The sequence below is a fragment of the Ammodytes marinus genome (genome assembly GCF_949987685.1).
Source record: "Ammodytes marinus genome assembly, chromosome: 24".
Taxonomy (NCBI): domain Eukaryota; kingdom Metazoa; phylum Chordata; class Actinopteri; order Uranoscopiformes; family Ammodytidae; genus Ammodytes; species Ammodytes marinus.
In genome coordinates this window covers 12,401,412-12,418,496 of record NC_137228.1, presented here as the reverse complement: position 1 = coordinate 12,418,496, position 17,085 = coordinate 12,401,412, and the positions used below count along the sequence as shown (strand labels likewise).

Sequence of the window (17,085 nt, the reverse complement as noted above, 5' to 3'; positions counted from 1 at the left end):
TGATAAGGCACAAGAGGCTATGTTTTAAATGGTGATACAAATATAAATAAAAAATAATAGAAAATAACATACATAATTGAAAACAGAAAGAGTATTTACATATTCAAACACTGATTGCTAGTCATAGTAATATTTGACTGTTGCAGCTTAACTTCCAGTGTGAGTGGTGTTTTTCAGTGAGCACATGAGCTGTATGCTGGTCCCAGGTCTGCATAGTAACAAGGCACTTGAGGCCAAGTGTTACAGCTATCTCAGAACAGATGAGAGGGGTTGTTAACATAACACGGAGCACTTTTCTAGCTGCACTGACATCACTGTTAAGCACTGCCTTAAGTGGCTTGTTTTTTTTTTTATAAAGAGCTACAGCGCATAAGACACATTCAAATAACAACCACTGGACAAATTCAATAAATCTTTTATATAACTTTTTATCAATTGTTTTTCGGTATTCAATAGATACGTTCATTTAACAGCAGCTTCAACCAGGAGGCTCTGAATGATCCTCTTGCACTTCTCTCCAGTGATTGCTGATGTGACAAACTCAATTGCAAGCTTAATGCGTTGGCCACGGACAGCTGAATGTTTGTGTGGGTGTTGGGTGGGGAAGGGGGGCAGCACAAAAGGAGGGCGGCTAGTTGCCAGAGAGAACCAGCAGAAGAATCTCCTCTGTACCTTTGCAGCTGTTGTCTGCATGTCCACACACAAGTGACAAGTTGTTTAAAGATAGCCCAACTCTTGATGGACTCGCCTCAGTCCAAGCAACCCTGTCTCTTAGTAGTATTGCACAAATATATATAAATAGTACTTATTTAGAAATATATGTTTTGTCGTGCAACAGGGATTATGTTTTCCTTCAACATAAGCAGTAAACGTTGTAAATGAATGTTGTTGCAAAGTCACAAAATGTAGAAACTGAGGAGCAAAGCATTTTTGATTTGTTTTACCTACAATATACATCTTGGAATTACTATAACTGCGACCAAAGAATGAATAGACTTTTATGTCAAGGTCCTCACAGCCATCACTTTATAAGACAGATTTATATATTTTTTTAAAGATATTTTTTGGGCATTTTTATGCTTTATTGATGGTGCAGAGAGACAGAGGTGAAATGGGGCAGAGAGGGGAGTGACATGCAGAGAACAACTGCGGGTGGGAATCGAACCCGGGTCTGCTGCTGGGCCCGGCCCGGGAGGGGGACGCCTTACCAACTGAGCTAAAGGCGCCCCCAGACAGAACATTTTTAATTAATAGTTTGAGTTTTTCAGGGGAGAAAACACTTGTTTGTTTTCTTGCCGAGAGTCAGACAAGGAGATCAATACTACTCTCATGTCTAGCTATGAAACTACATTTAGGAATGTTACTTTAGCATAAACACTGGTAGCAGGAGGGAATGGCTAGCTGAGCTCTTTTCAAAGAGGGGTATTTTGTGGAACTGTTTCTTGGCCAGGCAGCAAGTTCCTAGAGATTGTTCCTGTTGTTACTGTGAAAGAAAGTGTTTAAATATTGGATATTAGATTTTAATTAGTAGGGCTGCTCCCTAAAGGCATTGACGACACAGATATGAGAGCGATATCCATGCTTTTCATTGAACTCTGCTAGAAAGCTTATTTCGCTTATTTATGGTATTGACAATTCAGCTCAGTACTAGTATATCATGATTTCAATGCAAAAGGAATGTTCGTACACAAATGAAAAGAAGACACTAGATTCCCTGATGTATGATCTTGCCTGAATGCATGCTAAACTTAACGCCATGTCCATCACACTCATGTCAGATACATGTCAATTTCATGTCATATCAATGGAGCTGTTGCACCCAGAAGTAGTGAAATATTGATAACATGGTGACCTGCTGATAAATGCCACTGGCCTAAAGTCTGCATTTGCATTAAAATGGGAAACGTGGCAGGTGTGTGTGTTGATCTCACACACACACACACACACACACACACACACACACACACACACACACACACACACACACACACACACACACACACACACACACACATTAAAAACACACACGTAACATCAAGCTTGGAAACTCTCATTTATATTTCAGTTTTCGAGGCGCTATATATGCAGGAGCCTACATATAAATGTTTTATTAGGAAAGTAATTGACAATCGGAAAAGGAGATTACTGTATCAAACAGCCAGGGTGAATTTCTGCCCACATCTTATAGCGTGCAGACTGCATTGTCCATACTGATGATGTTTAAAAATCCTTCCCTTTCTCTCTCTCTTCCTTCCCTAGCTCAACAAAAAGCATTTTTCCATTGCAGTGATTCATCTGAAAGGCAAATTCTCCTATTGACATTTCACTCTGGGGTTTTAGGAGATCTTTGAAAAAAGTAAACCTTATTAAAAGGTAAATACCTACAGTACAGTATATCACTTTGCCTTCTACCTTTTACAACACCCAGAGGAGCTTAAAGGAACCCATCTTATCTACATTGTTGTTTTGAAATTACAACATCCAAGCAACGATTAAAAAAACATCAATACTGATGCTCCTGAAAGCATTAGCATAATGCCTTTTCGTTCACTTTGATATTAACATAAGTGGATGTATAACATATTCCCAATCAATGAGAGCAGAGAGGGGTTCACCAAGGACAAAATCCAGTCTCCTGAATCTCACATAAACTGCAGTTTCACAGTGTGTTTAATCGAAGATAAGATACGCATGCAGTTAGGTTTTACGGTTGTGTAAAGTTTGCTGTTCTTCTGCCGACAGGTGATGGATGAGTCGGAGGCTTGTTCGCTGCCAGGTGGCCTGGCCAGCGTGAAGAGACAGTTCGAGAGCCAGGAGTTTGCCTCTTCGACCTCTCAGTCCACCGTCACCCAGGTTCATTATGAGCAGAGATCCGTCCAGGTGAGAACGTCATCAAGGTCGCGCAGTGTTGGATATTTATCTAGATTAATGTATGTGACAGTAGCTGGAATGGGACATTGTAATTGTCTAAAGGTTTATCACACATCTTGCTAATAATTATAAAAGTAAGCAAACACACGTTATTTTCTAACAAAACGAGTTTTATATTATCTGAGACTAGTATTTCTGTTCAGATTGTCAGCAGGCTTTATATTAAGTGCACAGACATGAGATTTGTATCAATCAAGTTTTTTGGTATTGTCCACCCTTTCAGATTTGTTTGCGAGGAATTGGCATCAATTCTTTCAAAATGATGGGTTTCATTATCAGTACAACTTTCACATCTCCCTACCCTGGTTCTTTCTCTGACAACAGTTATAGAAGTTTGCACATGTCATCAACAACTTTCTCATCAAGTCTTAAAATGGAAAGAACTCCGTCTGGAGTGTGTATGCGATGAAATCATTAGGTGTTAAATATTCTCCATAGATAATGAATTGTTTGAGGTAGTGTGGAGATCAGATGGAGAAGTTTTTTTTCTTTCTTGGAAGACAGACTACTGCTGTCCTTTCTGTTCACAAGCTCTGTTTAAAGTAAAGAAACGTCTGAATACCACTAAATGATTTATATTCTACTGTGGCTCTCTATTGGAAAAACTCGGCTGATGTGAATGCGTTCCTGTAGGTCAAATTAAAGAGGGCACCTTGAACTTTGCTCATCTGTGTGGCACTGTCAGCCGGCGCGTGAGCAAAATGTCAGAAGACGTTAGCAGCCCAGGACAGGGGGTGAAAGGGGGACGGTTCTCAGTGAAGTAAGGTCAATTCTGCCCCTCCGTGCATTCTCCCGCATCTGCTCATTCAGGCGGGAAGCAGATTGGATTTATCAAGCGCACAAGGACCATTGTTGAACGCTAAATTTGATATAGTGTGGAGAAGTGGCAAGAGTTATTCCGAGTTTTTTTGTTTGTTTCTGTGCCACCATAGAAAACCCTTCTTGCTCATGTTTTCTTCACAGGTGTAATATCCGAGTTATGGTTTAACATTTTGAAAAAATGTCATACTCTGACATAAGTGGTATCAGAGGTACAGAGCGCCCCCACCCTGCATGTATCTTTCATGTTAACAGCAAGAGGATACAAGCACGAATATAATACTTCTCTTTCATCTCGTTCAAATTGCATGAATCTCACTGGAGGAAAAGGCTGACTCAGTTTTGTACAGCTTTTTGTAATCTATTGCTTTTTTTCTTCAACACTCCTTTAGTGGAATTAAAACGTAGTAGCTCCCTGGGAGGCAGCTCTGTAATGGGAAAAATGTGTTACCAGCCACAGAGGGGTTTTTATTAAGTTTCACAATATAATAAAAATTACTTGCTCTCCTGCTGTTTTCTTGCAGCTCACAGTCACGGGGTAATAAAGCCATTGTATGTGTGTGTCAGTCTTTGTGTGTGAGTCATTGCTGTGTGTGGGGATTAGTGTTTCAACATTTCCCTGTACCTGACAGGAGATGTCAAGCACCTCTGAGGTGACGGTGAGAAGCAGTGCCAGGGAGGTCGTGCCCACCACAACCCTTGTTCACAATCAACAAGAGGTATACTTGCTGTTTACACTCACTATTTGTCAGCATCGAGTTCTTTGGTTATTTCAGAACTTTCTGTTGCACTTCATGTGCCCTATTTAGAAAAATGAGCCCCATGCTAAGCCTTTAACTCCTCACTGATTAAGAACAGTTGGAGGCTTCAGTGTGGTTGCCAGTTTACTAATGATTTCTTCAATTTTTTTCTACAGGTGATCCACGATGAAAGAGTCCATCACAACAATGTGGCAGCCAGTTACGGGAACCATTACAATGAAACAGGTTATTCTGCTCATGCCTTTCATGTTGTAATTTGCACATTTTTATCACAACGCTGGTTGTGTATATTAATGATTAGTCTTGCTGCTGCTGAATAAGGGATGAGCTCTAAAAATGACTGCAGATGATTCCCTATTCAGTGCGTAGAAGCAAATCTAATCAGGGCAAAGTCAGGAAGGTAAAATATTGGAAAGTGGAAATTGGGCAATCACCGCTGCATGGTTTCAGAAAATGAAAACTACTCAGGTTTTTAATGAAATGATTTATTTCTCTTTCCAACCCCCCTTGAGCTCCCCTCACCGCGAATGACTTAATGAGGCGGCCTTCTTCTTGTGTCTAATTCAGTTATGCTCGTCGGAGGAGAGGACCTACCAAAGGTTTCCGCGCAGGCTTTGAAGCAGCAGTATGAAAAAACGATTGTGGAAGCCGCACCAGCCAAGGAAATAAAGGTAATGATGCCGTCTGTTTATCTAAATAGGCGATAGTTTGGGGGTTTTATGATGTAACAAATAGCAGCCAAATCACGGAAACATCAAAAGAAAATTGCGAATTCTATGACCTGATGAAGAATAAATTGGATTGGATAAAAGATCTCTGAAACTTTTTTCACTATGTTTAAAGGGAAACCTCAAGTACAAAACAACAACTCATATCACTATCTGCAGATAAAGTGATCTTCATGAATATTTCTATGAAGAGTTGTTAAGAATGTGCATAACTGAAAATGTTTGGGTTTGACAGACTTGAGATAGGTCTGCCTTTGTGCCTTTACATCCAAATTAGGTTTGTTATTTTGTGCTTTTACTTTATAAGTTTTATTAAAAGAAGTTTGAATGTCAGCTACACAAAGTGAAGATAAGATTTAGACAACATTTATAATTAATATAATTTGAGGTGAAAGTTGATCAATCTTTTCCTGAAAAATTCTTGTCTTTAGATTTTCTAACTTGAACCCAACCCTCACTCTCTCTTTCCCCTTAACCAAAACCCCCTTAACAAACAATAGGTTGATGTGGATTATACCCAGTTTCAATGGGCACCAGTAAACCAGTCCACCAAAGCTTCAGCTATGAAAAGTGTTGACACATGCTCCTCCGTAAAGACAGCCGCTGCCACTGCCACTGCCTCATCAGTAGTGTCTGCCTCGTCAGTGGCTTACGAGATGACAGATAATTTCCCTCTCCCACCATCAAACCTTCTGGTATCACAGGATATCCCCGAGTGTGTCTCCTCTCAGCATAAGGTGTCAGCTTCCCAACAGAAGCAAACTGTTAATAGGGAGCAGTACTTTAAACACAAGAGCATGGCTGAACTGAAGCGCCTCTACAAGCACATTCACCCAGAGGTCCGCAGGAACCTGGAAGAAGACTTCCTGAGTCAACTCACTGAAGAAGAAAAGAAGGATTTGGAGACAGAGGAATTGGTGGGAGGCGTCCAGCAAGCATGCTTTATGTTTGAAAATGATGGCAACGGCTCGAGTAGGGGTTCAAGCCCCGATGGAGAGTATGTTGAATGGGAGGAGATCCTTAAAGGCGAAGTGCAGTCCATGCGCTGGATGTTTGAAAACAAACCGCTTGATACGATCAAAGACGAAACCCTAGATGAGGAAGAGTCGAGAAATATTGCACAGCAAGAAATTATCGCTGGCAAAGATGTCAGATACACAGCGTGGATGTTTGAGACTCAGCCCATGGATGCTCTGGGAACAGAGGGCACTGATTCAACCGAGCAGTCGGAAAAATCGGCAGAACTGGCAAGGGGAGATGTCCGCACTGCTACTTGGCTTTTTGAGACGCAGCCACTTGATTATCTGAATAAAATCTACCAAGAAGACGAGCAGGAGACAGATGCCGTCATCACCAAAGACATATCTGGCGGAGATGTGAAAACTGCTAGATATCTCTTTGAAACCCAACATCTGGACTCCATGGGTAAAACTGAAACCATTGAGGAGAGCCACTTCTTGAGCCTGAAGTCGGAGCTGGAAGAGATCAAAGGGGATGTGAAGACGACAACTCGCAGGTTTGAGACCCAACCCATGTGTGTGATCAGAGGGGATTCTGGAGAGATGCTGGAGATCACCACCATCCGCAGGGAGGAGACTGAGAAAGGTGATGTCAAGACATCACGCTGGATGTTTGAAACCGAGCCTCTGGACATGATAAACAAAGACCCCGCATTGGTGAAACTGATATGTGGTATTTCGATGGAGGAGAACACCCAAGGTGGTGTGAACAAGGGCAGATGGCTTTTTGAGACAAAGACCCTGGACACTATTAAGGACGAAGAATGGGAGACTATCAAGCAGCAAAAGGAAGCAATTATCGGTGCTGATGTGAGGAAGCACTGTCTGGTTTTTGAGACTCAGCCTATGGACACACTGAAAGACAACACCAATGCTAGGCCTTTGCTGCCAGAGGAAATTGTAGGAGGTGATGTTCGATCAGCAACACACCTTTTTGAAACAGTGCCCATGGAAAATCTGAAAGAGCTGCTCGAAGTGGGAAAACTTAAGAAAATGGTTGCCTCTGAAGAAGAAAAGGGCGATGTGAGGCATCAAAAATGGGTATTTGAAAGCCAGCCCCTTGAAAATATAAGGGAAGAGAAGAAGGAGATCACAAGAACTGTGGATGTTGACACAGTCGACAAAGGAGATGTGACAAACTACAAAGAAAGGTTTGAAAGTATGGATTTGAGTAGGATTGAGGGTACACAGAAAATTCAAGTTGAAGGGGTCACAAGTGGATCTGTCAAATCCAACAGAGTGCTATTTGAATCAACCCCTATGTATGCTATGCAAGACAGCTCTGGCCATTACCACGAGGTTAAGACCGTGAGGCGTGAGGAGATTGTGAAGGGAGATGTGCGCAGCTGCCGATGGATGTTTGAAACGCGTCCCATTGATGAGTTTGATGAAAGCATAAATAAGTTTCAGATCATAAAAGGTATATCCAAACAGGAGATTGAGTCGGGAGATGTCAAAACAGCCAAGTGGTTGTTTGAAACTCAACAGCTTGATGCCTTTAAAGCTTTAAGTAATTTGGAGGAAGAAGAACACGAAACAAAGGAAAGCATTGAAATTGAGAAAGGAGACGTTAAAACTTGTAGGTGGCTTTTTGAGACTCAACCAATGGATCATCTGTATGAAAAGGTCGAAAAGAGCACAGCTGATGTTGAGGAAGTGCAGAAAGGCGATGTCAAAACATGTACTTGGCTCTTTGAGACCCAGACACTAGACAACATACGTGATCACACAGAGTCTGAGTCTGAGACCATTCTGAAAACCTGCACTGTAAAGCAAGAGGACGTCCAAGGAAAGGATGTGCGACTGGCTCGCTTCCTCTTTGAAACTGAGAACCTGGAAAACATTACAGGAGAGGACAGCAGTTCTTTCAGGAGGGTCACGGAAATCGACATCCACTCAGGCGATGTTTCCAGAATGAAGTACATCTTTGAGAATCGCTCCTCGGACATTATGAGCTCCACCTCTGAGGAAATGATGCAAAAGCTGAAATTGCAGCAGGCTGAGGAAATGCAGAAGGGAAACGTTGTCAACTGTACCTGGATGTTTGAGAATCAGCCGATCGATGCCATACGTGACGAAGAGGCCAGGGAAATTCGCACTGTGATTGACGTTCAGGGGGGCGATGTTGACAAAAGCCGGTTCATTTTTGAGACATACTCTCTTGATCGAATTAAAGAGGAGTCCACTGAGACTGATATTTCTAAAATCACTAGCATCTTCAGAGATCAACAAGAGAGGGGAGATGTGAAAAATTACACAATGATGTTTGAAACTCAGCCACTGTATGCCATCTGTGACAAGGAGGGACATTACCACGAAGTAACCACAGTGACCAAGGAAGAAATTATGAGAGGAGATGTAGTTGGGGCTCGCTGGCTATTTGAAACAAAGCCGCTGGATACAATTAGAGATTCAGAGGAAGTCTATGTTATTAAGGCTGTGACTGAGGAAGGCATCAACAAAGGAGACGTCAGCTCTGCAAGGTGGAGGTTTGAAACGCAACCTCTCGATGAAATTGCAGAGGATATTAAAGTACGGTCGAAAACTGTCGCTGATATCCAAGGCGGTGATGTGAGGACAAACACACAGCGATTTGAGACTGATGAGCTGTCTCAAAAGTACATCAGAACCGTGAGCGTGAGCGAAATCCAAAAAGGCGACGTCAGATCTGCCACATGGATGTTTGAATCACGCACAATAGATGAGATCCACGGCGAAGGAGAAGAGTACGATGGCATGGAGAAGGTGACAAAAGAGGAAGTAATGAAAGGTGATGTCAAACAGTCTGTATGGCTCTTTGAGAAGCAGCCCCTCGACAGCATCAAAGAGACTGATGGCACAGAGATTGTCGTTACAAAGGAGGAAATCCCACAGGCAGATGTGAAATCAACAACATGGCTCTTTGAATCAACTCCGTTCCACGATTTCAATGACAGCAGAATGGAAAAGACCAAAATAGTAGGCAAAAGCGTCAAAGAGACACTTGAGGAGCTTTACTGTCAGAAAATAGTGGATTCACAAGGTATCCTGATTGAGGCAGACGAGATCGGTGATGTCCGCATGGCAAAGTATAAACTCATGAGCCAGGAAGCTCCGCAAATCCAAAAAGAAGAGGTTATCAGAGGGGATTTGAGCAGTATAATGATGAACCTTTTGAACCGTAGCGAGACCACAGAAAGGGGGATTACTATTGACAGAGAGGAGCGGGGGAACATCAACACCACAGTGAAGCAGCTATTCAACCAGGAGCGAGGAATCAATGTGGAGAAAGAGGAAGTCATCCGCGGTGACATTCAAGAGGCCATAAACAGTCTGCTCAAGGACGAGAGCTCCTCCAAGTGTGGCATTCTCATTCAAGAGGACGAGAAAGGAGACGTGAAGCTGACTATTTACTCCCTGTTGAATAAGGAGGAGGGTGCAAGCTCGGACAAAGAAGATATCGTACAAGGTAACGTGAGCAGAACTCTCCATCGTCTCCTCTCCAACTCAGGAGAAGAGGGCTCCAAAAGGATTAGGATTGAAGACACAGAAAGGGGAAATGTCAGTTTTTACTCCACGTGCATCGAGTCTGGAGCCTTGGATTATTTAAAGCAGCTTCAGTACAGCGAAGATGCAGATGACGCCCAGGAGAAGGTGGAAAAGGAGCGTATAATAGGTGGAGATGTCGAAGAGACCAAAATCTTACTTCGGAAGAATCAGCAGCAGATTGGTCGCACAGTGGCAGAGGATGATATAGTTGCAGGTGATGTACACAGCACTGTTAAAGTCTTTATGACAGAGCCTGCTGTTAACTACAGAAATCTTGTGCAAAAGGACATTGTTAAAGGTGATCTCAACGCAGCCCTTGATTCGCTGACCCAAGCCATCAATCAGAAAGTGGTACTAGAGAAAGAGGAGGTGGTGAAGGGCGACATTCCTACGACTTTGAGGTCTCTGGAGGAGGCCCAGCATCAAGCCAAAGACATGGAAAAGCCTGAAATCGTCAGGGGAGACATCAGGGGTGCCCTGGAGTCCCTGGAGAAATCTGCGACCACTAATATGGAAGCCACAGTTGAAGATTTAGTGCCAGGTGATATCAAAGGGACTCTGAAGTCCCTGGAAGAAGCAAAGCAAGCAGTGAAAGAGGTCGAAAAAGAGGAGATTGTCAAAGGAGACATTCACACAGCTATGCAAAGTTTACACGAGGCATCGAGTGAGAAAAAGATTTACCAGCATCAAGTGAGCGAGCAAGGGGACGTTAAAGCTACCATGCAGATCTTTCTGGAGCCGACAACTTCTCCCAGAATGCATCGCAGGGGGAGTATTGAAGGAGATGTGAAAACATCCATAAAATCTCTTTATGAAGGACAGGAGGAAACACAGGTGGAAAAAGAGGAGGTAGTGAAAGGGGATGTACAAGGAGCAATAAAGTGTCTCATGCACAAGAAACAGTATTCAAGTCCTAAACGTTTGTATTCCTCCAAGAAAGCAAGAAATCCTGCAAAAAATCCAATAACCGTAAAGCAAGAGAAGCCGGAATGCATACATGAATCTAAGAGTGAGAGCGTGGCAGTCGATCCAGCCCCCGCTGTGAAAAACCTCTCCCAGAGCATTGAGTCACAGACGCACACACAGACGCACAACAGTAAATCTGTGAAAACACAGGTAATAACCCAAGAGGACCACTCTGTTACCGTAGCCAAAACAGACAATACTACTGGGGCCTCTCAACAGAAGAGCATAAAAGAGCAGAAGCAGAAAGTGCTGCCCCCACAGAAAATACAAGCTCCCAAGCCTATTATGATAAAGACTAAACAAATGCCTAGTAATGATCAAACAGAGAACAAAGCAGCTGTTGTGAATGTGATGAAAGAGGCGCAAAACACATCACAGACAAATGTTTCCAAAAAGCAAACATGCGAAACAAAGACGATTAAACAGGTGCAGACTTCAGTGACCGAGAAAACTGTCATGCACAAGCAACAGCATGTAACGGTATCAGAGCAGATGTTGACATCTCAAACGCAAACAGAGAATAAATTGACTCTCACACAAAAGCAGCAGAGCATCAAAAATATGAAGGGTGATCACCGTAACCTGGACATTAAAGGAAAAGGCGCAATCAAAAAGGTGAAACCGGAGATACACTTCCCGCCTCCTCCTTCGTCGCCACCTCCGCCCTCAGAGTCTGAGCTCTCCCTCCCTCCACCGCCGTCTCCAGTGCTGGATATCCCAGAATCCTCTCGGATGAGGCGAGACAGTGACCTACCACCACCTCCACCGCCGCCTCCAATGGAATGTATGAAATCTGAGGCAGAATTCTTCCCTCCTCCACCACCACCGCAGGATTTTCTCCCTCCACCTCCCTTACAGCAAGAGCTCAACACAATGCCTCAGCCTCGAAAACCAATCGGCAGGCCTTTATTCAAAGTGCCCAAGCAGCCTGAACCACCGAAGCAGCCTATACAAGTGAAACCCAAATGGCAGAAAAAGCAGCCAGCTCCATCTCAACCACCACCTCCACCTCAGCTCCAAGAAATAATAGCATCAACAGACCATAAAGAAGAGGTTAAAGTTCAAAATGTGCAAAAGGAAAGCCAACATATTGAAAAAAGCAGGAATATTCAGTCTGAATTAACGTCAGTATCAACAACAAAAATACCAAGCATCACAGCTGTGAAACTGTTGCAAAATGAAAGCCCACAGCCGCCTAAAAAAGCATTTGTCCCGCCTATTAAACTGCCTCCACCTCCGGAACCCGCTCCCGCGCCAAAGCCCAGGCCTTATAGCAAATTTAAAACCCCTCTCATGCTCGCAGAGGAGAGGTTTCGCCAACAAAGGATGGAGAAAGAGGAAATAGAGCGGAGTAGAGTCACATCTCCCACTTCTCCGCCAATTAGCATGCACACCTCTGAGCTGTCTGCAGCACAGAAGACTGAGAAAGAAGTCACAGTGGAATCAACAAAAGAAAAGGCAATAGAAACTAAGACCTTTTCCAAAGAGGGAACGTCGGTACAAGACTCTACCAACAAAACCCCATCCCAGATCCCTTTTAGCAAGCCCTCAATCTCAATGTTAAATAAGAAATCAGCCAAAGGAGCTTCAAATGTGTCCATAGATAAAAAGCATGTTGCAATTGAGCACTCCTCAGAGAAAATGCTTGCCTCAACCGATGTTGTAAAAAGAAGTCAAACAGCACCCAAATTTGAGGAATTTGAGGAATCCTCAAATATTGACACCCAGTCCTGCTCGAATGTGGTGACCTCTTCAGTCACGCAGCAGCAGCAGCAGCAGCAGCAGTACATTAAGAAATCCAGCACCAGGTCTGTTGCTGCCACACAGAGCGTTGCTGCCCAGGAAAATACAAAGGTTCAAAGCCAGACTGCAGTCACATTGAAAGCTGAGGATCTGAAGAATATAAATGTGCCTCCAACACAGGATGTGAAAATAAGTCCTTCTCAACCTACTAAAATTCCTAAGGTAACTCCCAGTTTCAAGGTGAAAACCTTTAAGATGCCAACCGAGAGAAAGGAGGAGAAGACGTGTGACAGTGTCACAATGGGACAAAAGGAGGCAATGAAGAGTGAATTGCATATACAACAAGAGAAGAGCAACATCTCACAGAAAAGTGAGACAAAAGTGAGTCAGGAAAGCAGCCAGCTGACGTCAGCAAGAGCAGAATTGAAAGTAAAGGAGAATAAAACTCAAGTGACCCCACCCATGAAGGAAGTTGAAGTGAAGGTTCACATGAAAAAGGGCAAGCAGGTGCAAAAGAATGAGAGTGAAGTAAAGCTGTCACCATCAGTTTCTCTTCTAATGCCTAAGGTGGCTAAAATAACATCTGCGGAAACTCATCAAGCACAAGGCCATGTGTCTGTCTCCCACAGTCAGCAGAGCATAAAGGCTGAGCACATTCAAAGACACAAGGAGCTGGTGGTGACAGAGAGTGTGGTACAACAGCAAAGCCTTCGGAAGCAAGAGGCCGTTCAAATGCAAAAACAGCAAATAAAGGTACAAGCGGCGGAAACACATAAAACTCACATAAAGTCAAAAGGTGAGCCCAAGGATGCCCCTCTGAAAGGCACAGGGAAAATGGCCCACACAGACGAGGTTATTACAGACGAAATCACAGATTTAGAGAAATGTAACAAAATGCAGAATCTCCTCGCTCAAATGAAAGTGTTGGAGGGCACACCGAGCAAAATAGACTCCAACGCTGTCAGGATGATTATAAGTCAACTCGGTGACTGGGCAATGGGCTCGGACGAGAAAAATAATTTAAGTGAAATTTCTAAACAGCTTAACAAGAAAAAGTTAAAAGAAATGATGGCCTATGTGAAAAATACCATTCAAGCAAAGCTCACAATTTTGGAGGAAAAGATTACAGCCATCGATACGGAGGAGAAAGAGAAAGAAGAAAATTTGCCAGCGCCACCTCCACCACCGCCTGTGGCTCCAAAGCCAGACAAGAGAGCGTTCGGTGGAGCCTCTGCAAAGATATCAAAGATTAGCATCGGCTCATCGAAAACTGAAAAGAAAATGGTGGAGGAGAAGAGGTCATTTCAAGAGAGCAAAATGCACCAGGAGCATAGAGTGTCCTCCCCGTTATCTAGCATCCGTACTCCGTCACCAACTTTTATCAGCATTGAGTCTAGGAGAGTGGACTCACCACTTGGAGTGTCCCCTTCTCCTCCGCCCTACAAGTCAGTGGGGACGCCTCCGCCTCCGATTCGCAGGACCTACACGCCCACGTCTTCCTTTAGCAGAGCTACGCCGTCTCCAACCCTCAGTCGCAAATTAAGGGACCCCACATCAAAGCTTTCTCGAAGTGATATGACCCCTCCACCTCCTATGCCGGTGCCAGAGTTTTTCGCAGCTGAAGTAGATCAATCATCCCTCCATGGCGACAGGGACACTCCCATAGAGACAAACGAGGAAGGATTGGTGGACATTGCGGAAATGGGGGACTCCATGATGACCGTGAGGGACAAAAAGTCTTTCTTTGAGGAGGCCCAGAAGGCAGAGGTGAGCAGGGCGTATATTCGGAAGGATCCCATCGAAATCCCTGAACGTTTGGGAGCAGACGCAGAGGAAGGCGGAGCGGCTTTGAATATAGACCTTTTGAAAGAGGATCTCCCAAGAGTCGACCTCTCCAGGCTTGTGAACAGATTTGAATCGTCAAAACCAAAAGTCTATGCCAGAAAAGAGCCTATCGTGATCACAGAGAGGTTGGGAAGCGACACGGAAGAGGCGGAGGGAGAGCCACACACCCCGAGAACGGAAGAAATCCAGACGATGAACGTCAAAGCGATAAAGAATGTTTTTGAGACGGGAGAGCACGGTTCTCAGGCAGCCCGAGAGCTGAGAGAGAAAATCGAAAGAAGAGAATCAGAATCGGCCTATTCCGAGCATGCTTGTCAATCCGAAGCGACAGCGGTCACCGAGCAATTCTGCAGCGTGGATGACTTTGGGAACGTGACACAAGAGACAAAGAGTGAGGTGCACTCTGAAAGCTCGTTGACCCGCGGCAACCCTCCATCTTACGCCGATGTGGTGAAAGGCAGCGTTCCAACCATCTCGGTGCCCCCCGAGGCCTCCACCGAGGAACTGCTGAGGAATTTCCAACAGTCTTGGGCCGAGAGCCAAGGAGTATTCCAGGACCTTGGTTTCAGTGTCACAGAGCAGAGGTCATCGCAGATTGTAACGCGCCAGCAGGAGACTGTAGTGACGGGTAAACCAGGCTGTGCAGCATGAGGATACTAAAACAAGCGTGACGGTGTGTTTAACATTGTGTGAAGTTTGAAGCATCAGCTGCATTTTGTGGAAAGCAAAGAGGCATTAACATTGGTTTGACACTGTTATTTATGTAACAGTTAATGTGTTTTTCTTGGAACAGCTCACATTTTTTGGCACTGTCAGTTTCACACATTTTAATATTCCCAGGTAACACTTTGTCCCATTTATTCATGCCTCTGAAGTGTGGAAGTTGCGTGACACTAACATATCGAACTAATGTTTCTCATGTGAAGTTTTGTGTGAAGATTTTTTTTTTCACAGTAGAGAAGCGCTTGAAATGTCTCCCTAAGAGTAAAACAAGACTCTTAATTCATAAATTTTTTTCTTCAGTTTAAGATAAAGTTTCACATTTTATTACATCTTTTGCAGTTCTTAGGAAAATAATTCTCAATGCTTCAAAGACAAGCATTTTTATGATAATTATGATTCTATTATGGATACTGTACGTTTCTCTTAGGTGAATTTTCTCTCAGCTAAAAAGAGGTGAAACGCTCAGATGCACAAGTTTAATTTTGTTTGAACCCCCCGCCCCAGCCTAATTTAACACAGTTAAATGAAACAATGTTTTGTTCTTTTGGTATAATGCCTAATGTTTTTTTCAATAATTTCCAAGAAAGTGTTCTGGAAATTGCTAATGTATACTTGATTGTAATCATAGATAAAATAGGAATTGCTTGAAACCCGAGTACATTTGAAATAGTGATGTTTTTATCATTGTAAACTTTGCGAACTATATGTCTACAGTGAATTTCAAGCAAGATAATTTACATTAATATCCTTATAGTATTAGTAACATATTTGTTTAGCATACTTAGCAGTCCCTCCAATGATGTACACTGATTTGAAATGTAATTTCTGTACAAAATTATTTTGTTTAAAATTTTTTACGATATACTGGTTTCTTCGGGCCATGAAAATCTCCACTGCATGTCCACTAAAAACATAGTTTTGACAAGGGATCACAAGCAAACACTTTTTCTCGGTTATACTAGCAATTAAAGCCACTACGAGTAACATGGCACGTTGGCGTCCCCTTTGGACAAAAGCGGTAGTATTTTTACGACGCCCGCTGTCGCAAAGCTGTTTTCTAGAAACTATTTAAAAACGTCTTTCTTTGCACTGATGGTCTCGTTTGCTGTTAAAGGTAATTTATGATTATCAGAGGAAACATGAGGCTGTTTAAAGATATTTAAATGTTACTCGTAGCCGCTGTAAGTGGACTTTATTGGTTGAATATGTACTAAACTTTCATCTTTGTGCCAACTTGCATGGTTGTTTCCAGGAAATGTCCCAAGAAATAACCAACCTGAAAACTAAAGTGATACCTCTTTCTCATTTTTTCACAGAAAATTCGAGTTCCCGAGTCCGAACTGTGTCGAGTATGTCGGAAGAGGGTGTACCCCATGGAATCGCTGATTGCCGACAAACAAAACTTCCATAAAAGCTGCTTTCGTTGTGAACACTGCAGAGGCAAACTAAGGTGAAGCAATTTCGCACAGCAGAAGCATTCTCATTTTGTTTTGTTCTCTTTGCACTTCTTTAACCTCTTGTTTTCTTTTATTAAAATAGTCTAGGCAACTATGCCTCTCTCCATGGACGAATGTACTGCAAGCCACACTACAAGCAACTCTTCAAATCTAAAGGAAATTATGACGAGGGATTTGGACAGAAACCACACAAAGAACTATGGAATAACAAGAACCAGGAGAATTCAGCTGAAAAGACAAAAGTCAAATCACCATCACCTGAGAAAAAAATCATGAATTCCACTGTTCATAGCAAATTAATTACTCAGGATGATGACATAAGTAAATCAGTGGACGAAAGCAAAAAGCTCAAAGCCAAGATGTCCGTTGTGTGGCCTCCTCAATCCGATTCTCAAAAGAAGTCTTTCACAATTGAAGAAGAGTTGAAGTTGGTTAAGCCATCATGGCCCCCTAAGGAGGGGACAGCTGAGGAAAAGGAACATCTAAATCAGCCTATGAAGCCTTCATTAAAAGAGACTGATACTCCCTCTGCGAACAATATGGTGCAGGAGAGTCCCTGTTTAAC

At 43.1% G+C, this 17,085-nt stretch overlaps 1 protein-coding gene across 2 annotated transcripts in view; it reads left to right on the top strand.

Moving 5' to 3' along the window:
• The window catches only part of xirp2a (xin actin binding repeat containing 2a), a 44,689-nt gene extending 27,950 nt beyond the window's left edge, over positions 1-16,739 (top strand). For both annotated transcript variants that reach the window (XM_080053254.1, XM_080053253.1), the window contains exons 4-10: positions 2,743-2,880; positions 4,383-4,469; positions 4,667-4,736; positions 5,079-5,182; positions 5,740-14,968; positions 16,380-16,513; positions 16,603-16,739. In XM_080053254.1, the coding sequence (XP_079909380.1) occupies positions 2,743-2,880; positions 4,383-4,469; positions 4,667-4,736; positions 5,079-5,182; positions 5,740-14,968; positions 16,380-16,474 (9,723 nt within the window). In that variant the 3' untranslated portion in view covers positions 16,475-16,513; positions 16,603-16,739. The remainder of the gene's footprint in view (positions 1-2,742; positions 2,881-4,382; positions 4,470-4,666; positions 4,737-5,078; positions 5,183-5,739; positions 14,969-16,379; positions 16,514-16,602) is intronic.
• The last annotated feature ends 346 nt before the right edge of the window (positions 16,740-17,085 follow it).